The 22,456-nt window shown below is 44.4% G+C and overlaps 1 protein-coding gene across 14 annotated transcripts in view; it reads right to left on the bottom strand.

The window, feature by feature from the left end:
• SUSD1 (sushi domain containing 1) overlaps window positions 1–22,456 on the bottom strand; it is a 135,178-nt gene that overhangs the window by 21,969 nt on the left and 90,753 nt on the right. For 13 of the 14 annotated variants that reach the window (XM_016961432.4, XM_016961435.4, XM_063788411.1 and 10 more), the window contains 3 exons: window positions 17,448–17,539; window positions 15,911–16,097; window positions 301–397 (listed from right to left, as the gene is read on the bottom strand). In XM_016961432.4, the coding sequence (XP_016816921.1) occupies window positions 301–397; window positions 15,911–16,097; window positions 17,448–17,539 (376 nt within the window). The remainder of the gene's footprint in view (window positions 1–300; window positions 398–15,910; window positions 16,098–17,447; window positions 17,540–22,456) is intronic. The other variant, XM_063788417.1, reaches the window with a different exon arrangement.

Raw genomic sequence — 22,456 nt, 5'->3', positions numbered from 1 at the left:
GTGAGCTGAGATCGCAACACTGTACTCCAGCCTGTGTGATGGGAGTGACACTCCATCTCAAAAAAATAAAAAATAAAATTTAAATTTAAAAAAAAAGAAGTCTCTCTCACCATTAGAAAGGATGCTGGTTGGGATTAAAGGCCAGTCTGTACCCAAGGAAACAAAAGAGGCCCCAACTGCATTGTTCTAACCACCTAAGTGCAGCCACCAACACCGAAGTCTTCTCCTCACCAAAATCAAAGTTTCCAAAACACTCCATGGGGATCACTGGGCAACCGTGGAGAAAGGACAGCTACTGACCTGATTGGTCCATTTTTCTCCTTGGCTTTCCTCAGTCTGAGGCGTGGTAGAGGTCCTCTGTGCACCGTAAAAAATTCTACTTCCGGGAGGGGAGGCTCTGAAAATATGTTGAAAAGAAGAAAAGGGGTATGATTGGAACAAGTAAACAGCAGGACAAAAGAGGTCCTCGTGAGGGCTATCAAAAGGAAAGTTTTAATTTCAGAAGCGAGGAGCCTATTCCGTACATGCCACAATGTGGAAGAACAGGCTAAGTGAAATACACCAGGCACAAAAGGACAGATTCTCTATCATTCCACTTAGATGAAAAATCTAACATAGGCAAATTCATAGAGACAGAAGAAGTTGCTGGGGGTGCAGGGGGCATGTAGGGAATGGGAACATATTGCTTAATGGTCACAGAGGTTCTCCTTGGGGTGATGAAAAAATTTTGGAAATACACAGTGGTGAGGGTTGCACAACATGCCAATAAACTGTGTGCTTCAAGATGTTAAAATGGCACATTTTCTGTGATGTGTATTTTGCCACAATAAAAAGAAGTGATGAGTATATCGTGGCACTGGCAGAGGATAGATGTGGTGAGTATTACAGTTTGCTTGGTGGGTAGATTCCTACTCGGTAGGGAAGACCACCACATCAGCCTTCAATATCCTTTATAATCACAGAGCTCTCTGTCCTTATTTTCCCGCCCCCAGCAACAAGATTTCCCAAATAGGTTTTCCATCGGGAGGAAACCATACTGACTGGCTGATACCAGCGTTCTTGCACCTCACTGGTAGTTACAGTCATGGTATAAATGTGCTAACTGCCATTCTGCCTTGTGGGTAACACGCTAAGTAAGACATACTGGGCACTAACCATTCACACTAGAGATGTTCTACATATGCCCCATCTTACTTAATCTTCTCAACAGGGCTACCAAGTGGATGATGTTTATAGAAGCAATCACTTGCTTCCTCTCTTGGGGTTCCTACCCGTGCAATGTAGGAACTTCTTCCCTCTCCAAAGTATTAGGAAAAGAGCTTCCACCTGGCCTTCTATCCATCTCTGTGATTTGTGAAACAGCTAGTTCCCATGTAGCCCCATCCTTATTTTTTTATTTTTCTTTCTTTTTTTGGGGGGGGGCGGGTGGGGGCTGCCTGAATGCAGGACAGGTGATTTCCCACCTCTCAGTCCTACTGTCCATCTCTAGGCAAACCTGAGTCACCTGCCTGAAGCCTGGTCTACATTTGCCCTATAGCCAGGGTTCCCAACCCCAGGTGGTGGACCAGTACCAGTCTGTGGCCTGTTAGGAACCAGGCCACACAGCAGGAGGTGAGCAGCAGGTGGACAAGCATTCCTGCCTGAGCTCCACCTCCTGTCAGATCAGTGGCAGCATTAGATTCTCATAAGAGCATGAACCCTATTGTGAACTGTGCATACAAGGGATCTAGGTTGTGCACTCCTTATGAGAATCTAATGCCTGATGATCTGAGGTGGAACAATTTTATCCCGAAACCATCCCCCTACCCACCCCAGTCCGTTGGAAAACTGTCTCTGATGAAACCAGTCCCTGGCGCCAACAAGGCTGGGGACCACTGCACTATAGCTTCCACTTCCCCATAGGTGGGGCACAAAGTGTAGGTGTGGGAGGAAGTTCAAGAAGCTTCATTTTGGCCGGGTGCGGGGGTGTGGTGGCTCACGCTTGTAATCCCAGCACTTTGGGAGGCCAAGGCAGGCGGATCACCTGAGGCCGGGAGTTTGAGACCAGCCTGGCCAACATGGTGAGACTCTGTCTCTACTAAAGATGCAAAAATTAGCCAGGCGTGGTGGCGGGCACCTGTAATCCCAGCTACTCAGGAGGCAGAGGCAGGAGAATCACTTGAACCGGGCAGGCGGAGGTTGCAGTGAGCCAAGATCATGCCACTGCACTCCAGCCTGGGTGACAGAGTGAGACTCTGTCTCAGAAAAAAAAAAAAAAAAAAAAGAAGCCTCAGACCCAAACCAGTTTTACCAGCAATAAAACTGATTACTTTGATCCCTTTCCAACGCTTATGTATCTTCTTCAATTTCCCTAATCTCAGAGGTGGAACAAGTACGGTTATTATCTCAGAAAAACTCATTTTATAGATGAGGAAATTGATACATGACAGATTGTTACTTGTCCAAAGGCCACACGATTAGCAAGTCGTAGAGTCAGAATGTGAACTCACGCTCTGCTTACACACCCCTCTCATTCACCTTGGGGTATCTTAAACATTTGGTTCTACCTATTGATCTGGCAAATTTTCATCCCCTTTGAGTGAACTAACAAACTCTACTTTAAAAACACCGGCCAGGGACAGTGGCTCATGCCTGTAATCCCAGCACTTTGGGAGGCAGAGGTGGGCGGATCACTTGAGGTCAGGAGTTTGAGACTAGCCTGGGCAACATGGTGAAATCCCATCTCTAGTAAAAAAATACAAAAATTAGCCAGGCATGGTGGCACACCTCTGTAATCCCAGCTACTCAGGAGTCTGAGGCAGGAGAATTGCTTGAAGCTGGGAGGCAGAGGTTGCAGTGAGCCGAGATCGTGCCACTGCACTCCAGCCTGGGCGAAAAAGCGAGACTCTGTCTCAAAAAGTAAAAATAAAAACACTGAATCCCCAAAGATTTTACAAACACATCAACTCCAATAAAATGATCCACTTGCCACAATTACTGCAGAGTTAGAGGTCTACCCAGTGTGGCTCACATCAGAGAAGCTAGACTACAGTTAAACTGCAGAAATAATACGATGTAGTGGGCAGGAACACAGGACTTGGGTTGCTATCCTGGTTCTATCACTTATACCTCCAGCAGCCTCATCTGTTAAATAGGGGTAGAAACAACCTCTACCTGTTAGGCCTGTTGAGGGAATTAATGAGCCAATTAATAATGATTAACAATAATAGTTAATGAGTCAACACAAGCAAAGAGAATAAAACAGTGCCTGGAACACAGCAGCCCTCAGCTCCTGTTGGCACCTGTATAATATCACTTGAGCTACTAGTTGCCAATTCTATGCTAGGAACTTTGCCTCTGCTGTTTCAACAAATCCTCACAGCAGCTCTGCGTGACAATCATCTCTATCTTATCAGTGAGGAAATCAAGGCTCAGGCAGGCTGAGTCACACCACTAGAAGACGGCCGGCCGAGCCAAGTGTGGGACTCGGTAATTTGACTCCAAAGTCTCCTTTGCTACATTGCCAGGCCATGACAATGCTTGCGTTCACTTTACCTGAGATTAAACCATGACCTAGAAGTAGAAACCTGGAATTACAAATCCCTGAGGAATGAGAGACCTCTGTGCCTGAGACCGTAAGGAACAGAGCTTGGGGGTCCTGGGGTGTCAAACACCAAGGATCTCTTAATTAGCAAGTTCAAAGGGAAGGGATGAATAGAAAAGAAAAAACTCAGAAATGACCCCAGGAGGGAGGCCATAGGGACAGGTTTAGCTCCTTCCCAGCTTGAGTACACAGGAAATGTCATTCAGGGAACTGTGACTTGTAATATAGAAAGAGGGCTCCTTACAGCACAGAGAGTGGCAACAGAAGCCAGGCGAAATAGGCAGTGTTCCTAAGTCAGGTCTGGAGCGGCATTCTGCTGAATGAACGGGGCTTGAAAGAAAACAAACCTGGAAGAGACCATGGAAAGCTGCAACCCTGTAATCGCGAAACTCCCAAAGAAGGGACACCTTGTGCCTGAGAGTCTCCGAGTCCGTACATGTTGTCTTTTCATATGTTACATACTTTATATGTAAGCGCTCAGCATCCCTTTTTCTGTGGAGAGCGGCCCTTCTCCTTCCCATATGGTTCTTATGGGGCCAGCATTCCCAGTACTCCAAAGCCCCACTGGCCCAGGGCCCAGTGATTATGGATTGCCATTCCCCAGTCAGAAGATGGCTCAAAAAGAGCAATCTGTTTAGGAGATTGGAGGTTTTATTTTTTGTTGTTTATTTGTTTTTTTGAGATGGAGTCTCACTCTGTCACCCAGGCTGGAGTACAGTGGCATGATCCTGGCTCACTGCAATCTCTGCCTCCCAGGTTCAAGCGATTCTTCTACCTCAGCCTCCCGAGTAGCTGAGACTACAAGGCATACACCACCATGCCCAGCTAATTTTTGTATTTTTAGTAGAGATGGGGTTTCACCATGTTGGCCAGGCTGGTCTCAATACTCCTCACCTCAGGTGATCCGCCCACCTCTGCCTCCCAAAGTGCTGGGATTACAGGCGTGAGCCACCACACCAGGCCTAGAAGATTGGAGGGTTTTATTCTTCTTCTTAGATTGTAGCTGTAAGTACCAGGTAGGCCAATAGTACAATGTCCATCCTCCCAGGTCTGGCTGGAAGAATTTGGCAGAAAGAGGGCTTCATGGCTGGAAGAGCAACGGGCCTGTGGTGACACCACGTGTGACTGAAGCTTGCTGTCTCCAAACAAGATCCATCCTGGGCCTTCCCAGTTCTGTGATCCCACAGATTCCACATGCTTAAGCTGGTTGGAGTTGGGTTTCTGTCACTTGCAACCAAAAGAGCCCTGACTATAGAATGCATCCAGCGCCTTGGTATTCTGTGGAAAGGCAGAACCCTCAGCTGTGTACTGGCAGGAACTCTGGTGCTAGGCCAAGTGGACACGGTAGGGAAGTGGTCCTTATGCATTTGTGCAAGAAGAATTGCTGTGAATTCCAGGCAAATCCTAAACCCCTTGGGTGGTGGAGACAGTGAGGACAGCAGGAAGAACTGCCTTAAGAGCCCCCTTTAGACCCTGGACGAAACCACCCCTCCTTCAAAGTCTATCACTGCATCAGCTCAGTAGGGCAAGGGAGGAAGGGCATGATGGAAGGAAAGAGAGCTATTGAAAGCATATGTATGAATGCCTCCCCCCAACCCCCCCACCCTAGCCCTAAACCCTGCCACTGTGAACTGAAGGACTCTGAGGCCAAAATAGATTCTCAAGACTGTATTTACCAGATTAGAAAATAGCTTTGGGGTAGAAACCCTCAATCTCAAATTATAATAAATAAAAACTTAGACCTGCCTGGACCTTTACAGTTGTTAAAGCACTACTATATATATTATTCATATATCTGCATTCAACAAACACCCATTAGCCACCTCTGCCCCAGGCTCTGTGCTAGGCTGGGGGAGACAAGCACAGAAGACATGCTTTCTGCTTTCTGGGAGCTTGGAGTGTAATCATGGAGACAGTTTTGTAAAGGTAGTGCCCAGAGCTGTGATGGAGTTATATACAGAGCACTGTGGATGTGAGGAGGAACATCTAACTGAAGGCAGGGAGCTGAGCCTATCAAACACGGAAATAGACATCTGCAGAGGCATGAGGTGGTGGCAGGGAGGGATAGAACTACATGGAGTTCCTGGCTGAAAGGTTGAGGTCTGGCAGAGTAGAAGTAGGTGGTCAAGTTAGAGGGGTAGGTGTGGGTCATATCTGAGAGATCTGAGGTTCCAGAAGTAATAAGAAGCCATTGAAAGATTTTTAGCAGGCTGGGTGCACTGGCTCATGCCTGTAATCCCAGCACTTGAGGCAGGCAGGTTGTTTGAGGCCAAGAGTTCAAGACCAGCTTGGGCAACATGGTGAAACCTTGTCTCTACAAAAAAATATTTTAAATTAGCCAGGCACAGTGGTGTGCACCTGTGATCCCAGCTACTCAGGAGGCCAAGATGGGAGGATTGCTTGAGCCCGGGAGGCAGAGGTTGCAGTGAGCCAAGATTGCACCACTGCACTCCAGCCTGGGCAACAGCTAGACCCTGTCTCAAAAAAAAAAAAAAAAAAAAAAAAATTTTTAGCAGTTCTGCACTTCAAAAATACAACTTAGAGAGCTGATCAAAGGATGAATAGAAAAAGGGCAAAAACACAGGTTGTCCAATAATCCAGGTCGGAAGTGCTTGAGGTCTGCTGCAAGTGAGAGCACTGAGAATGGAGAAGAGGGAACAAATGGAAACCTTGCTCAGGGGAGAGACGGCAGGAATCTGGCAACCAAGTCAGCAGTGATGTCATTTACCAAGTCTGGGGGAAGACGAGAAGCAGCTCACTTCTAGGTCTGTTCAGGTTGAAGTGTATAAGGAATCCTCCAGCAGGCAGTTAGAAACATAGGTCTGGAGCCTAGGAGCAAACCCCATGGTGGAGATACAGAGGCAGCTCACAGGGAGGAGTGAACGTGGCCACCAGGGAGACAGTATCAAAGTATGTGAGGAGAGATGGGGGCCAAGGGCGGACCACCGAGAAACCCAGGCTCTAAGACCAGGTGGAAGAGTAAGAGAACTTTGTGGCCTTTATGAAACAGTGTTGAGTCTAGAATTTCTCCCAGAGTCTTTTAGACACTGCAATATAGATCATGTTTTTCCTAAACCTGCGGCATTGCCAGGTGCCCCAGGAGGTCACCTGGAAAAGCCTCTGCTTAGAGTCTAGGCCTCACATCACTCATTTGTTGAAATGAAGGTCTATGCTATTTTCAAGAGCAGTCCAGAGAGAGATTCTGTAGGATACAGCTGAGAAGACAACAGCTGGATTCCTGTGGCAGTGATGGAGGAGAGAGGAAAAGCCCACACATGCCCCCTGGGAAAGTACCCCTTCCCCTTTGAGATCGAACTGCCCTCAGGCCCTTTGCTATCACCGAAATGCCCTTTCACTTGTGACGTTTTGTTGTCACAGTAAAATTAACTTTTTTTATTATGTATCTCCTCTTCTCAGCCAAGGTGGAGATTAACTGGTCACTCTTTTCTGTGTGAGAACTCCGCCCCACCCCACGCCCACCCCGCCCCCACCAGCTCTTTACTCCAAGAGTAATAATTCTAGTTCCTCTAATCTCTTGGCTAACATTTTAAAACCACCCAGGAGAAGCAGAACAAAGTACTCACTGAGCTCAGAAGAGGCAACTGCAGACCGAGCAGGAAGGCCATCCCCCTGCTTGGTCCAGGTGATGTCACTCTTTCCCAATCTAGAGTCACAGTTTTCAAGGCACCACAGTCATCTGGTTCAATCAACATGTGACTTTGAGACCATTTTCTGCTCTGTTTGCCTAAGGTCTCCCTGCCCTATATTTTATTTTATTTGTTTTTGTTTTTGTTTTTGCTTTTGCTTTTTGAGATGGAGTTTCGCTCTTGTCGCCCAGGCTGGGGTGCAATGGTGTGATCTCAGCTCACTGCAGCCTCCGCCTCCCGGGCTCAAGCAATTCTCCTGCCACAGCCTCCCGAGTAGCTGGGATTACAGGCATGCACCACCACACACCGCTGATTTTTGTATTTTTAGTAGAGACGGGGTTTCTCCGTGTTGGCCAGGCTGGTCCCGAACTCCTGACCCCAGGTGATTCCACCTGCCTCGGCCTCCCAAAGTGCTGGCATTACAGGCATGAGCCACCACGCCCAGCCGCTGCCTTATATTTTAAACAGTCTACTTTTTCTCTACAATGTACAAGCCTAAGCCTCGTCAGGCTGGTTCTCAGCCACATTTCGAGGTGGAACAAACTTGACTTTCAGCTGAATTTTCCAAGGTGCTCTTCCTTGTCTCCCAAACTGATGTCCTGGGTAGACCTGCTCTCCTTTCCATCAACCTCGTTACTGATTTAAACTGATTTAGACCCAAGGCAAGAAATGGGTCCTGCCTGTGCTGGAAAATATAGCTCTTTCACCTTGGGTGTGTGAGATGGGAGAGGAACCAGAACAGAGACCTTCATTACCATCCTCGGATGTCAGGAATATCCATCCTCTGCTAGAAGCAAATGGCAAAAGAAATCCTCACATGGAGGGAAATGTGGGGAAAAGTAATGAAGGAGAATTTGCTCTGCAAAAAAAAATATTAAATGTATCATAAAATTACAACAATTGAAATAGTAAAGTACACGCACAGGACAGACAAACAGTGAAAAAAAGCTAGACAGTCTGGAAAGAGACCCAAAGAAATGCACCAGGTGGCATGGATGGTCAGTAGTTCCAAAGGTGATAGGGAACTGGCTTACAGCTGGGGAGAAAAATTACAATGTAAATTTAGCCTCATATCAGACATCAAAATAAATTCCAAATGAACCTAAGTGGTTTTGTTTTGGTTTTGTTTATTTGTTTGTTGTAGAAAAGTGGTCTCACTGTGTCGCCCAGGCTGGGGTGCACTGGCATGATCATAGTTCACTGCAGCTTTGAACTCCTGGACTCAAGCAGTCCCCTCTCCTCAGCCTCCTAGAGCGGTGGAATTATAGGAATGTGCCACTGTGCCCAGCCTGAAACTAAATTTTAAGTGCAAAAAAGCAGGTCAGGTGCAGTGGCTCCCACCTATAATCCTGGCTTTTTGGGAGGCCTAGGCAAAAATGATTGCTTGGGCTCAGGAGTTTGAGACCAGCCTGGGCAACATAGTAAGACCTCATCTTTACAAAAAGAAAAAATTAGCAGGGTGTGGTGACATGCACCTGTAGTCTCAGCTACTTGGGAGGCTGAGGCAGGAGGACTGCTTGAGCCCAGGAGTTTGAGGCGGCAGTAAGCTATGATTGTGCCACAGCACTCCAGCCAGGGCAACATAATGAAACTCAGTCTCAAAAAAAAATTGAAAAGAAAACAAAAGAGTAAATAGCCTTGGAGTAGGAATTTGTAATATTTATCAAAAGATTAATATCACTAATGAAGGTAAACTATTAAATCAACCAAAGAAAAAGGGTAGTATAAGTACAAATGTGTTAAAATGTCTCTATGTAAAACCCATCAAAATGAACAAAAAGAACCAAAAATGGAAGAAAATTTTATCTGCATCAAAACTAAGCAACGTCTCCAACTTTGTACTGCAAACTTCAAGTAAACACAAACAATTGAATTAAAACACAACTCCACCGCCCAAAAACCCAGTACAATGCTACTTTTCTGAATTTTCTATAATAAAAAGTAGGTAGAAAAATAAACACAGCATGATGGTTCTTTTCTAATCCTCAGGCACCTCTCCAGATATATCATCCCATCCAAGGCATGGTAAATTAAAATTGAAGGCAACAGAAAAAATAGTGTCTTCCACTACAAGTTATCAGCTAGATATATCTTCTCCATCAATAAAGTTATGAGACTTCACCTCCCAAGGAGAAGAAACCAATTTCTTTTCACGTGTACATCCTCAGTAGGCAGCACAGGTCTTTGTACATAACCAATCGAAAAATATTTGCTAGTGACTTCTCAAGACATCTCCTTTTATTATTTATTTATTTTTATTCTTTTTTATTTCTTTCTTTCTCTCTCTTTTTTTTTTTTTTTGAGACGGAGTCTCACTCTGTTGTCTAGGCTGGACTGCAGTGGCACAATCTCGGCTCACTGCAACTCTGCCTCCCGGGTTCAGGAGATTCTCCCGCCTCAGCCTCCCAGGTAGGTGGGATTACAAGTACCCACACCACACCCAGCTAATTTTTGTATTTTTAGTAGAGACTGGGTTTCACCATGTTGGCCAGGCTGGTCTCGAACTCACCCACCTCAGCTTCCAAAAGTGCTGGGATGGGATTACAGGCATGAGCCACCGTGCCTGGCCAACCCATCTCATTTTTAACAAATACAAGTAAATAAATAAATATTTGCTAAATTAAATTGTTACAGCTCAGCAAGCCCCTCCCCCTCTCCCAACACACACAGAAACCCTAGTTTCCAGGCTTCTGATCTAAGAATACCTTCTCATGCATGTTTTATAAAAGCTAACTTTGGCTGAGATTCAGATGCTGGTAGCAAGAGGGTCTGGGAGACACCCATCCCCACACAGCCATTTACTTGGGGGCTTGGGGTTTGTTTTGAAGCTAGAAAGCAGTTGGGAGATTTCTGGGAATGAGAGAAATACGTGGACTGTGGAAGCATGGAAGGGCAAACATGCCTCTCCTAGCGTGACCTAATGTTAGGGCTCCAGATATCAAAAGAGCCTGTGTCCAAGGAAGACTTGGAAAGGAAAACAGCTGGCCTGAAGGCCAGTCCCTCTGCTGACCTGTGGTGCAGCTTCAGCCCCCTTGGAGCCAGGGGGCCCCCAGGGATAAGTGTGGTACCTTGGAACCAGCCAGGGGAGATGGGTTTCTCACTGAGGACACAGGGGTACAGCATCCTTGGATGGTTTGTGGGTAACCAACCATGAAAGAGAAGCCTCGGTAAAAGAAACCAAGAGACCTAGTCCTGCACAGTCTTCCCTGAGGACACCCCATCGTGGAGGGCGGTGTCAGAGGCAGGGGCAGGGAGGATCAGGGCAGTCCTGGCTGGACCTCTCTGATAAAGTGACAATCTGATAAATGCCTGGGACACACCTGTGTTTTCCGTTGTTTTCCTAACCATCTGAAAAAGTACTTTCCTTTTTCTTGTTATGAATACAATGAGAGATGGGAAATTTCTCGAAGAAGTTGCCAGCCTTGGTACTGAAGACATGGGAATAAATAATTTCCTTTTCATCTTTTCTTCCCTTTGCTCCTCCAGCATGCTTGGTTCCATAATAAACATTCCATCTCAAATGATCACCATGTTGTGTAAGACAAGTGGTCTGGTTTATCTCCACATTTAGGTGTGTATTGGCTTTCTCACGCTCACTCTCTCTCTCTTTCTCTCTCTCTCTTCCCCACCCCGCCCCCACCCACCCCCATCCTCCTCTCTCTTCCCTCTCTGGTTTCCTCTTTCTCTCTCTATATAAGAAAATGTTGCCTACAAAGCTTTTAGACTTAGCAAGAAAATAGCATACTCAGCTGGACAGTGGCTCATGCCTGTAATCCCAGCACTTTGAGAGGCTAAGGCAGGCAGATCACTTGAGGTCAGGAGTTTGAGACCAGCCTGGACAACATGGCAAAACCTCATCTCTACTAAAAATATATTTTTAAAATTAGACGGGGCTGGTGATGTGTGCCTGTAATCCCCGCTACTTGGGAGGTTGGGGCATGAGAATCGCTTGAACCTGGGAGGCAGAGGTTGCAGTGAGTCGAGATCACACCACTGCGTAAGCAACAGAGCAAGCCTGGGCAACAGAGCCTGGGCAACAGAGCAAGACTGTCTCAAAAAAAGAAAGGGAAAGGGAAAGGAAGGGAAGGAGGCCAGTGCAGTGGCTCACACCTGTGATCCCAGCACTTTGGGAGGCCGAAGTGGGCGGATCACTTAAGGCCAGGAGTTCAAGATCAGCCTGGCCAACATGGTGAAACCCCATCTCTACTAAACATATAAAATTAGCCAAGTGTGGTGGCACACACCTGTAATCCCAGCTACTTGGGAGGCTGAGACATAAGAATCGCTTGAACTCAGGAGGTGGAGGTTGCAGTGAGCTGAGATCACGCCACTGCACTCCAGCCTGGGTGACAGAGCAAAATTCTGTCTCAAAACAAAAAAAAAGAAAAAGAAAATAGCACACTCAACATGTGGATGCTCTTCTGACTCTTTGGGGCCTGCATCAAGGATGAAAGTTTGTTCCTCACCCTGTCCTAAAGGGGATGCGTGCTGTGGGGCTATCCTGAAGAATTCAGTTCAATGTGCCGTCTGCAGCCTATCAGCCAAGAGTCAGAAACACCGTGAGGCCACAGCTCCATCTCACCCACCCCCTCGCCAGCCCCTGCTTTCCTGCATTCACCGAAACACTTGCCTCTGTCCCTCAACATTCCTAGAACCTTCACTGTCCTCTGAGGTCAGCGATGTATTTAAAGCACTTGTTTTCATCCTGTTCCCATCAGTAAGATTTAACGTAAGACACTCAGAAGGGAAATTCCACTCTCTTTCCTTCTGGGAAAGGAGCAGCTACATTGTCCAGACCCAAATCCTTAGCCTAACACATCTGCCAAAATTCAAAAGTTCATGATTTTACCGAAATAAGGCCACACACTTCTTAGGCAACCATGAGTATCTCTGCACATCAACACATAAGCTTCTCTTTTTTCCTCCTTTTATAAAAGAAAGGGGTTGGGTTTTTTTTTTTTTTTAACTCTTTCATAAGATCAAAGCAACTTGATTTTTTTATGCTTCTTTAAAATTACAAATCCTTTAAAGTGGGTAGAGTTGGAAAATAGGCATCTCAATGAACATTAAACAGCTCAACAATGTCCCCTGGTGGCCATGAGCACAGAGAGAGGGAACTTGAGCCACTAAAGCTCTATTCAGCCTACCAAACAAGGAGTAAGTGTCTCATCAAGATGAAACCCCCTCCCCTTTACTCAAAAAAATATGCAATGGTCCTTCAAACCAGAAAAGCACAGCATCCAAATATGAGAAAGACCACAGAGTAGGAAATGGAGACGGAGTCGCTATTCATTTTAATAAGTCACCACAGAAAGAAATGCCCAGACTGAACACCACTTGTCTCTCCAGCCCAAAATGCAGGGAATTCTTTCTGGTAGCCAGAATTCATTGCCTAACCAGACATCTCCTCAGCACCAATACCACCCACTGGCTGTTATTTTAAAATTTTGGGCTGTTATGCTATCTATCAGTACCATTCTTACCCACTGAGGGTTGAATGTAAAACATACAGACAAAAATCACTGTCTTCAGGAAGCTTCTATTTTAGTGGGAGAGAAGGAAAGTAAAAAAAAAAAAAGTTTTTAGGAAACAAGCTCTAGGCTGGGCACAGAGACTCATGCCTATAATCTCAGCACTTTGGGAGGCGAGATGGGAGGATCACTTGAGGCCAGAAGTTCAAGACCAGCCTAGGCAACATAGGGAGACCCTCATCTCTACAAAAAATAAAAACAAAAAAATCCCTTTTGTAATTAGCCAGGCATGGTGGTGAGCGCCTATAGTCCCAGCTACTCAGCAGGCTGAGGCAGAAGGATTGCTACAGCCCAGGGGCTCAAGGCTGCAGTGACTTATGATTGCACCACTGCACTCCAGCCTGGGTGACAGAGTGAGACCCTATCTCTAAAAACTAATAATTAATATTTTTTATTAATATGAAGCTCTATGAAGAAATTGAAGCAGGGTAAGTAGATACAGAGTACTAGCGTGGAGGCTGGTGATGGCAGTTGAGCAGGCACCTGAACAACTATGGAGACGCCATATGTTGACAGTGTCCCAGGAAGTGTGAGCTGCAGATGGAAAAGTCTGGAGGCTGGAAAAACTTTGACCCATTTAAGGAACTGCAAGAAGGCCAGGGAGACAGCTGATGCTTAATGGGAAAGGAGGAGAGCAGGGGGAGATGAATTAGAAGTAGGCAGGGGCCAGATGACATGTCCTATGATGAGGAACTTGGATTCCATTCTAACTTTAATGGAAACTCACTGGAGAGTTTTGAGCTGGTGCTGACATGTTCCCAAATGCATTTTTAAAAGATCACTCTGAGTGCTGAGTGATCTTTTGAAAGTTATGGTGAAGACTAAGACTAAGGTCCAGGGTGGGAGGTATATAGGCAAGAGAAAACCAGTTTGAAAACTACAGCAGGAACCCAAGCAAGAGGTGGCTGTCTTGGATTAGGGTAGTTGTGGAAAAGGCACAGGTGGGGAGAAGTGGTGGAATTCAGAATATATTTCAGACAGCAAGCCAACAGGGCTTGTTGACAGATTAGAAATTTGGGGATGGGATAGAGCCAATTAGGACTTGTTTTTGGTCTGAACAATTGGGTGAACAGAAATGCCAATAACAGACAGAGAGTAACAGATAGAAACAGAGAAGCCTGGGTGGAAACCGATTTGGGGGCGAGGGCAGAGGTGAGAAATCACAAGTTCCGTTTGATTTGTGTATTAGATGTTCAATAGGACATGTGTAGAAGTTGGGTGGATATATGAGTCTGGTGCTCAAAGGAGAGGCTGGGACTAGAAATTGATCTTTGGAAATCCTCTGCATATAGGTAATAGTTATAGCCATAAGACCGGTTGAGATCACCTAAGCAGAAAGGGTAGATAATGAAGAAAAGGAGGCTGAAGAGGGGTCATAAAAGTAGATGGAGCTAGCAAAGAAGACTGAGAGGGGACAGCAAGGCAGAAGGAACCAAAACTAAGGGAGAGGGGGTTTCAAGAGGGAGGGAGTGTCAACGCTATCGAAGAAATCAGATAAGAACAAAACTGGCCATTGGATTTGGCAAGACGGAGATCAAACGAAGAGCCTTTCAGTAAAGCAATGAAGACGTATGTTTCCCACGTGGGATGAGTGAAAGTGAGAACAGGAGGTAGGGCTGTGGAGCCTACAGAACAGCCATTTCTTTCAATGAGTTTTTATAGAAAGGGGTGGAGAGAAGGCAAAGTAGCTGAAGACAAATATGGGCTCAAAGAAGGTCTGCTCATTTTTTCTTTCTTTTCGTTCATAAGGAAGATGTTGCAACATGCTAGGCAATGCTGGGGATAATTCTGTATTGAGAGGAAGTGCTGATCAGGGAAGAAGGGATGGGATCTAAGGCACAAGTTGAGGGGATGGCAGCCTTACACACGAGCAGGGACAGAAAGGGAGGCAGAACAGGATGCAAGGAGGAACGGCAGGGCTGAGCGTGGGAAGTCCTCACCTGACTACTTCTAATTTCTCAGTGAAATAAGAATCAAGAAGCTAATATGCTTAGTATTTGCTCAGAGCATGTGTGAAGTGGGGGTCACAGATGTGAAGAGGGAGGAGAAAATGAGTGGAAAGTGAATTTACTGGGGCCCTATAGCCGGAGGACTGCAATCATTGTCCCCTGATAGTAATCTACTTTTTTTTTTTTTTTTTTTTGAGATGGAGTTTTGCTCTTGTTGCCTAGGCTGGAGTGTGATCTCAGATCAACACAACCTCCACCTCCTGGGTTCAAGCAATTCTCCTGCCTCAGCCTCCCGAGTAGCTGGGATTACAGGCACCTGACACCACACCCAGCTAATTTTTGTATTCTTAGTAGAGATGGGGTTTCACCATGTCAGCCAGGCTGATCTCGAACTCCTGACCTCACATGATCCACCCTCCTCAGCTTCCCAAAGTGCTGGGATTACAGGTTTGAGCCACTGCGCCTAGCTAGTAATCTACTCTTAAAGTACTTGCAACAGGATGCCAACTAAATATTCCTGAGAAAGAAACAGCCACAAGCATTTTTTGTTTAAGTATAAAGTATTTTAAATGCTTTAAATATCCAGAAGCTATACAACCAACACCATGGACACACTACCCACATTTCATCAATGCTGACATTTTGTTTCAGGTATCTTCCCCCTCCCCCTCCCCACAGACCTCCCCTGTGGTTATCAGGTATCTGTTTAAGAATAAAACATAACAGGCTGGGCGCAGTGGCTTACACCTGTAATCCCAGCACTTTGGGAGGCCAAGGCAGGTGGATTGCTTGAGCCCAGGAGTTCGAGACCAGCCTAGGCAACATAGTGAAACCCCGTCTCTACAAAAAATACAGAAATTAGCCAGGCATGGTGGCCTATACAACTATAATCCCAGCTACTCAAGAGGCTGAGGCAGGAGGATCATTTAGGCCCAGGTCAAGGCTGCAGTGAGCCATGATCGTGCCTCTGCACTCCAGCCTGGGCGACAGAGCAAGACCCTGCCTCAAAAAAAGAAAAAAGAATAAAACATAACAGTCACAGAGGCGCCTTAAGGCACCTCTCCAATTCCACGTCCTTCCTCCTCTCCCTGTTAAAGTTCATTATATAATGATAAAAAGCAACAGTGTTCCTCTTTATCAGGACCTATGAACAATTCTGTGGTAACTTTGTTAATCCAAATGCTGTTATTCAAGATTTACCTGTTATCTGGGTTGTCAGGGAGATGACCACAGGAAGTTCTGAAGACAGAGCCCGGAGACTGACATTGTAGTTGGTACCCGGACGCAGGTCCAAGCACACCTCGGGATCTCGGCTGCTGCTACTGATATTAAAGGTCATTTCCTGGGCAAATTCCTTCTGATACCATCTCTGGCCCCAAATGTGGAACTGAAACATAAAAAGGCTCACTGGATGAATGGTTGGCCTAAAAAGCTTTAGATGCCTTGAAACCTCCCCTTTTCCTTTTTCTTTCTCTTTTTTTTTTTTTTTTTGAGATGGGGGCCTCACTCTGTCACCCATGCTGGAGTGCAGCGGCATGATCTCGGCTCACTGCAGCCTCAACCTCCCAGGCTCAAGTGATCCTCCCTCCTCAGCCTCCCAAGTAGCTGGGACCACAGATGCATGCCACCACATCCAGCTAATTTTTGTATTTTTTGCAGAGACAGGGTTTCTCCATGTTGCCCAGGCTGGTCTCAAACTCCTGAGCTCAAGTGATCTGCCCACCTCGAATCCCAAAGTGCTGAGATCACAGGCGTGAGCCACTGCGCCCAGCCCCTTCCCGTTTTCATGAGCTTTCTTCCTCTCTCTCTGGACTCTAATGTTTCTTCAAAAGGTGAAATGCAGCAGTAAGCAAATATTAGAGTTGCAATACTATAAATATTGTACTTAAAATACTATTTGTATAATAAATATATTTTTAAATAAAAACACACAAAAGGCTGAGGTCCCAATACTGGCAGCTTTCTCCTTATTCTCACACATACAGTGCACATACACAACAAGAAAGTCTATTGGCAAAACTGCAGGAGCAAGGACAAGAACATTTTCCTAGAAAGAATATTAGGAATCCAAACTAAGCAGGACCTCAATTAGAATACTGTTAGCTGGTCTGCTAGAACCTGAGAACAGTTTTTCTCCTCTGCCTGCCCGCTTCTGGTGACCCTACCCTTTCCTTAACCACCCTGACACTTCGGCCAAGAGACACCCTTTTGTTCTTACTTAATTTCTTCTAGTAGAAGCTCATCCCAGTCTTCCCACCCCCCCCTTTTTTTTTTTTTTTTTTTTGAGGCAAAGTTTTGCTCTGTCACCCAGGCTGGGGTTCAGTGGCGCGATCTTGGCTAACAGCAACCTCCACCTCTTGGGTTCAAGCTATTCTCCTGCCTCAGCCTCCTGAATAGCTGGGATTACAGCTATGTGCCACTACACTCGGCTAATTTTTATATTTTTAGTAGAGACAGAGTTTCACCATGTTGACCAAGCTGGTCTTAACTCCTGGCCTCAAGTGATCCGCCTGCCTCAGCCTCTCAAAGTACTGGGATTACAAGTGTGAGCCACTGTGCCCAGCCACTGTCTTTAAATACACAGAAGTGGCCATCTTCTTGCTTCTTGATGCAATTGTCACAGTAAATCGTCTACTGATAATGATAGTTACAGATGTAGATTTTTAGGTTTGTGGGTATTTTTAAGCCTCCCACATAAGACAACCATCTATAAATACAGTAACTTTCAGTCACTTACTAAATACATCTCCTCCATATCAGCTGTCTTGATGCTTCTCCATCTCAAGCAGGTTTCATTAAATCCTGAAATGTTACTGATGGTCTGTTTTACTGTAGTGGAAAAGAAATGAGAAATCAATTTACACTCTATAGAAAAAATGCTACCTTTTAATTGAGCCATTTTTCCAAGGATAAGTGTTAGCATGAGTTCAACAGTATTTTAATTTAGAAATTAGTGGTAGCAGTCTCAAAGTAATACCACTTTTATATCTAGGTAAACTCAGTCTTGATGAAAGATTTCAGATCCAAAGATACTTAATCGGAGGACCCCTCTTAAGAATTATTTGAGTGGGCCGGGCACAGTGGCTCACGCCTGTAACCCCAGCACTTTGGGGGGCCAAGGCAGGCAGATCACTTGAGGCCAGGAGTTCGAGACCAGCCTGGCCAACATAGCGAAACCCCATCTCTACTAAAAATACAAAAACTAGCTGGGCTTGGTGGTGTGTGCCTGTAGTCCCAGCTACTTGGGAGGCTGAAGCAGGAGAATCGCTTGAACCTGGCAGGCGGAGGTTGCAGTCAGCAGAGATTGTGCCACTGCACTCCAGCCTGGGTGACAGAGTGAGACTCTGTCTCAAGAAAAAAAAAAAAAAAAGAAAAGAAAAAGGAAAAAAATTATTTGAGTCTATTTACTGCAAGCTTCCTTGGCTTACTAAGCTAAAATTACAACTATTTTTCCTGGACCTTGTATACCCTCATTTATACAAATAAGTGTCGGTTCGAAATTCTGAGCTAAGAGCAACATTTCAGCAGAGAATTGCTCCTTGAGGAACTGAAAAAAGTGCTTTGAAGCAATCAGGTTTTTCATGAGGAAAAGAATAGGAGGTGGCGGGATTCTCTTGGTTTGGGCTTCCTTATCTCTTGTGAGCAAAGAAATATTTCTTGTCCTCTGCTCAGTTTCATAGTAATCAATCTAAAAGACAGTTCAGATCTGATACAGTTTAATGTGGAGGTACACCCATCCAAGTAGTCAAGAAAGACTATTTATTCAAAACCCTGACATCAGAGGTTACTTCCTTCAATAATGATCTCTGTCCCTAAAGTGGAAATAATAGAGCAGACTTGCTAAGAAGTTTCACAGGAACACTGTGATGATTAACGAGTGATAAAGACAACTCCCAAATTACGTGAAAAAAGGAAGGTCTCATGAAAGGTAAGGCTGTATTTTGTAACTCCCTGGCCTGACAGGTTCCTACAAATGAAGCCAAGTTGGTAGACACGACTCCTCTCTATGGATTGGGCAGCTTGGCACAAAGAAAACCTGTACAAGTCACAAGCTGTACCTCAAATGTTGCAACACGGAGCAGGTAGGGAACAGGAGGAAAAGATGAACAGGTGGTAAGGAACAGGAGGAGTACAGATGATTCCAGGTTAATGCAGACCCACAGCTGGGTAGAGACAGGTTTGGAGATTAGTAGTAGTGGTCCAAAGTTACACTTCTGAAACTTTCAAAACACAAATAACTCCAATAGTATTTAAACAGTTCTAGACTATACAAAAAGGTGGAAGGGTCCCCAAATCATTTAATATGACTAAATAATCCACAATGCCCAACCTGTACAAGGATGGCACAGCCAATCACTAAACATCCTATGCCATATTTGCTTGTTGATATAAATACAAAAATCCAAAATAAAATATTAGCACAAAGAAGTCAGTAGTACATTCAAAGAACAATACACTACGACCAAAGATTTATTCCCAGAATACAGATAGTATCATTATTGGAAAAGCTATTAATAGGTTAAAAGAGAGAAACCATGTGGTTACTTTTATAAATGGAACTGTTAATACATTTAATATACTTTGTTAACTTGAAATCTTAGTGAGCTAGGACTTCATTTGACAGAAACGCCTTAGTTTAATAGGGTTTATAAGAAACCACCACACTCAGTGGTAAAGCAATTAAGCAATTTCTAGTAAAGTTAAGAACGATACAAGGATGTCTGGTCTTGTAGCTATTACTGAGCCTTATTCAAGAGATTCTAGACAATGCAGAAAAAGGCAAGAAAAAAAAATGAGCTATAAATGCCAGAAAGAGCAACAAATGATGCAACTGCCAGTAAATCTAAGAGACTCAACTAATCAAACATGAAACTGTTTGAAAATAACAGAAAGGCAACATACAAAAACTGATCATTTTCTATCTATCTTCAAGAACAAGTATGGTAGGTTAAATAATGACCCCCACCCCCCACCAGCATGTCTACATCCTAGTCCCTGGAACCTGTATGTTACCTTACATGGCAGAAACACTTTGTAGAGGTGACTAAGACAGTGAGATTATCCTGAATTGTCCAGATGAGCTCAATGTGATTACAAAGATCCTTATAAGAGAGCAACAAGAACATAAGAGTTAGAAGATTTAAGAACGGAAGCAGAGGTTAAACTGATGAGCTTTAAATATGGAGGATGGAGCCACAAGCCAAGGAGTATAGGCAGGATCTAGAAACTGGAAAGGGCGTGGAAATAGATTCTCCCCTAGATACCCCCCGCCCCTGAAGAAACACAGGCCTACTGACACCTTGATTACAGCTTAGTGAAACTGATTTCACACTTCTGACCTCCAGAACTATAAGACACTAAATTCATGTTGCTTTTAGTTTTTGTTTTGTTTTGTTTTTTTGAGACAGGGTCCTGTTCTGTCACCCAGGTTGGAGTACAGTGACCTGATCATGGCTCACTGCAGCCTTGACCTCCTGAGCTCAAGTGATCCCCCTGCCTCAGTCTCTCGAGTAGCTGGGACCACGGGCACACACCACCACGTCCGGCTTATTTTTTATTTATTTTAATTTTTTTGTAGAGACAGGGTTTCTATGTTGCCCAGGCTGGGCTTGAACTCCTGGGCTCCCACCTCAGCCTCCAAGCAATCCTCCTACCTCAGCATCCCAAAGTGCTGGATTATAAATGTAAGCCACTGTACCCAGCCCTCATGTTATTTTCTGCCACTAAGTTTGCAGTAACTTGTCATAGCAGCAATAGAAAACTAATACAACAAGTAGCAGAATATAATAGAAAAATAAAAAGATCCGTATTCATGAGATGGGATATCACAAGCAAACTTCAAATACCTAGAAATAAACCTAACTAGAAGTGTCCAAAACTTACACGAAGATTTTAAAGAATTTTTTTTTTGAGATGTAGTCTCTGTTGCCCAGGCTGGAGTGCAGTGGGCACAATCTCAGCTCAGTGCAACCTCTGCCTCCTGAGTTCAAGCAATTCTCCTGCCTCAGCCTCCCAAGTAGCTGGGACTACAGGCATGCACCACCACACCTGGCTAATTTTTGTATTTGTAGTAGAAACAGGGTTTCACCATGTTGGGCAGGCTGGTCTCGAACTCCTGACCTCAAGTGATCCGCCCACCTTGGCCTCCCAAAGTGCTGGAATTACAGGTGTGAGCCACCGCCCCCAGCCACCACAATTATTTTCTTATCTCATGGAACTAATTTATACTGGTTGAAAAAGCTTTTACAGACCAACATAGATATTAAATTTTAATTGTATATTATAAGACAAAAATATAAGCAAAATTAATTGAGACATTCCTAAAATTTCTTCACGGTCAGAATATAACAAACACATCTCAATCACTTCTCAATTAAGAGTTGTTGGTGTCTATATTTTTCCACATAATAACATCCTATGTGCTATCTATCCAGAGTTTGGTGAGGCAGTATTTCTTCAAAATGTGCTCTTTTTGTTTCCAGAACTTTCTCGCCATCCACTGACACCCATTCTGATGCTGAAAGTTGATCTTATACTTTGCTGTTCTGTTCCCATTGCGCTTTACATATTATGACACTATGTCTCAATGTCAAATCATAATGTAGCTTTTTGGAAAAAGTTTTAGTAGGCAATTGATCTCAAGACATAAATGGCACCACTAGTGTCCGTAACTAAATAGAAGTGACAGCACTATGAGCAACTATGACCAATATGATGCATAGATGGACAATGACAATTATGTTCTTGGCAGCCACCTGACTGACTGTATAACAACTGTAGGATTTCATAGATACCAAAATGTGAAAAAAAATGCCTCTGAGAATCAATAAAACATAATATATACAAGCATATTAACAGTAGCATTATCTGTAATAACAAAAACTTGAAAGGGGAAAAAAATACCCAAATAACCTTCTATAGATAATAAGTTAATAAATTAGTATACCTTTATGTGATAGAATACTGTGCTTCCCTCAAAGAGAATGAGATGACAATACATGAATTGGTATGGAAGTATGTCTACAGGATATTGTAAGGCCAAAAGTCAAAGAATAATATAAAAAAGCAAAATGAAGAATAATATATATATAATTATTTCATTTTTTAAAATTACACACACACATATGCTCAAGTAACCTAACAGTAGTGGTGAGTCTGCAGCTCCTTCTGCTCACAGGAAATGTCTCACTGGCTCAGTTCATTCAGTTCCACCCGGGTCAGGGAGTGACATTCTCACTCTAGGTTCCCTTCCCTCCATTCATGTGGCTTTACAGTTTCAGCCACAGGCAGGTTGAACCCATGATGCATTCAATGAGGAGAAAAGGATCCCCAGTAGAGCTCATCCCAAGTCCCTTCCTAGTGCTCTCAGATCCTTTGCTATGAAAGATACGTGCGGTGGTCTCTCATACAAATCTTCCTTCTCTAATGCATTTTTAGTGGTTACTCTGTGTTCTCTCTCTTTTCTCCACCCGCTGGGCCAATCTGATCTAGAATCCTGAAGTTGAAAAACCAGAACTGCAAGAATGCCTCAAAAAAGAGAAAATTAAGGTCTTAACGAAACTTTGTTTCTGCTTCATTTGTATGGGCAAGCGACTCTTGGCAAAATCAATCACTGTTTCCTCTCTGCTCCTGTAAGTACCCTGCAAATACCTCAAATATGCTTCATATATTGTATTATTGATCTTTGTCTATCACCCCCATTGAACTGATAGCTCCTTGAAGAGAGAGACATCTTCTTAATCTTTG

Source organism: Pan troglodytes, chromosome 11 (genome assembly GCF_028858775.2).
Source record: "Pan troglodytes isolate AG18354 chromosome 11, NHGRI_mPanTro3-v2.0_pri, whole genome shotgun sequence".
NCBI lineage: Eukaryota > Metazoa > Chordata > Mammalia > Primates > Hominidae > Pan > Pan troglodytes.
Note: the sequence above shows the minus strand (reverse complement) of the source record. Positions and strands in the feature narration are given on the sequence as shown.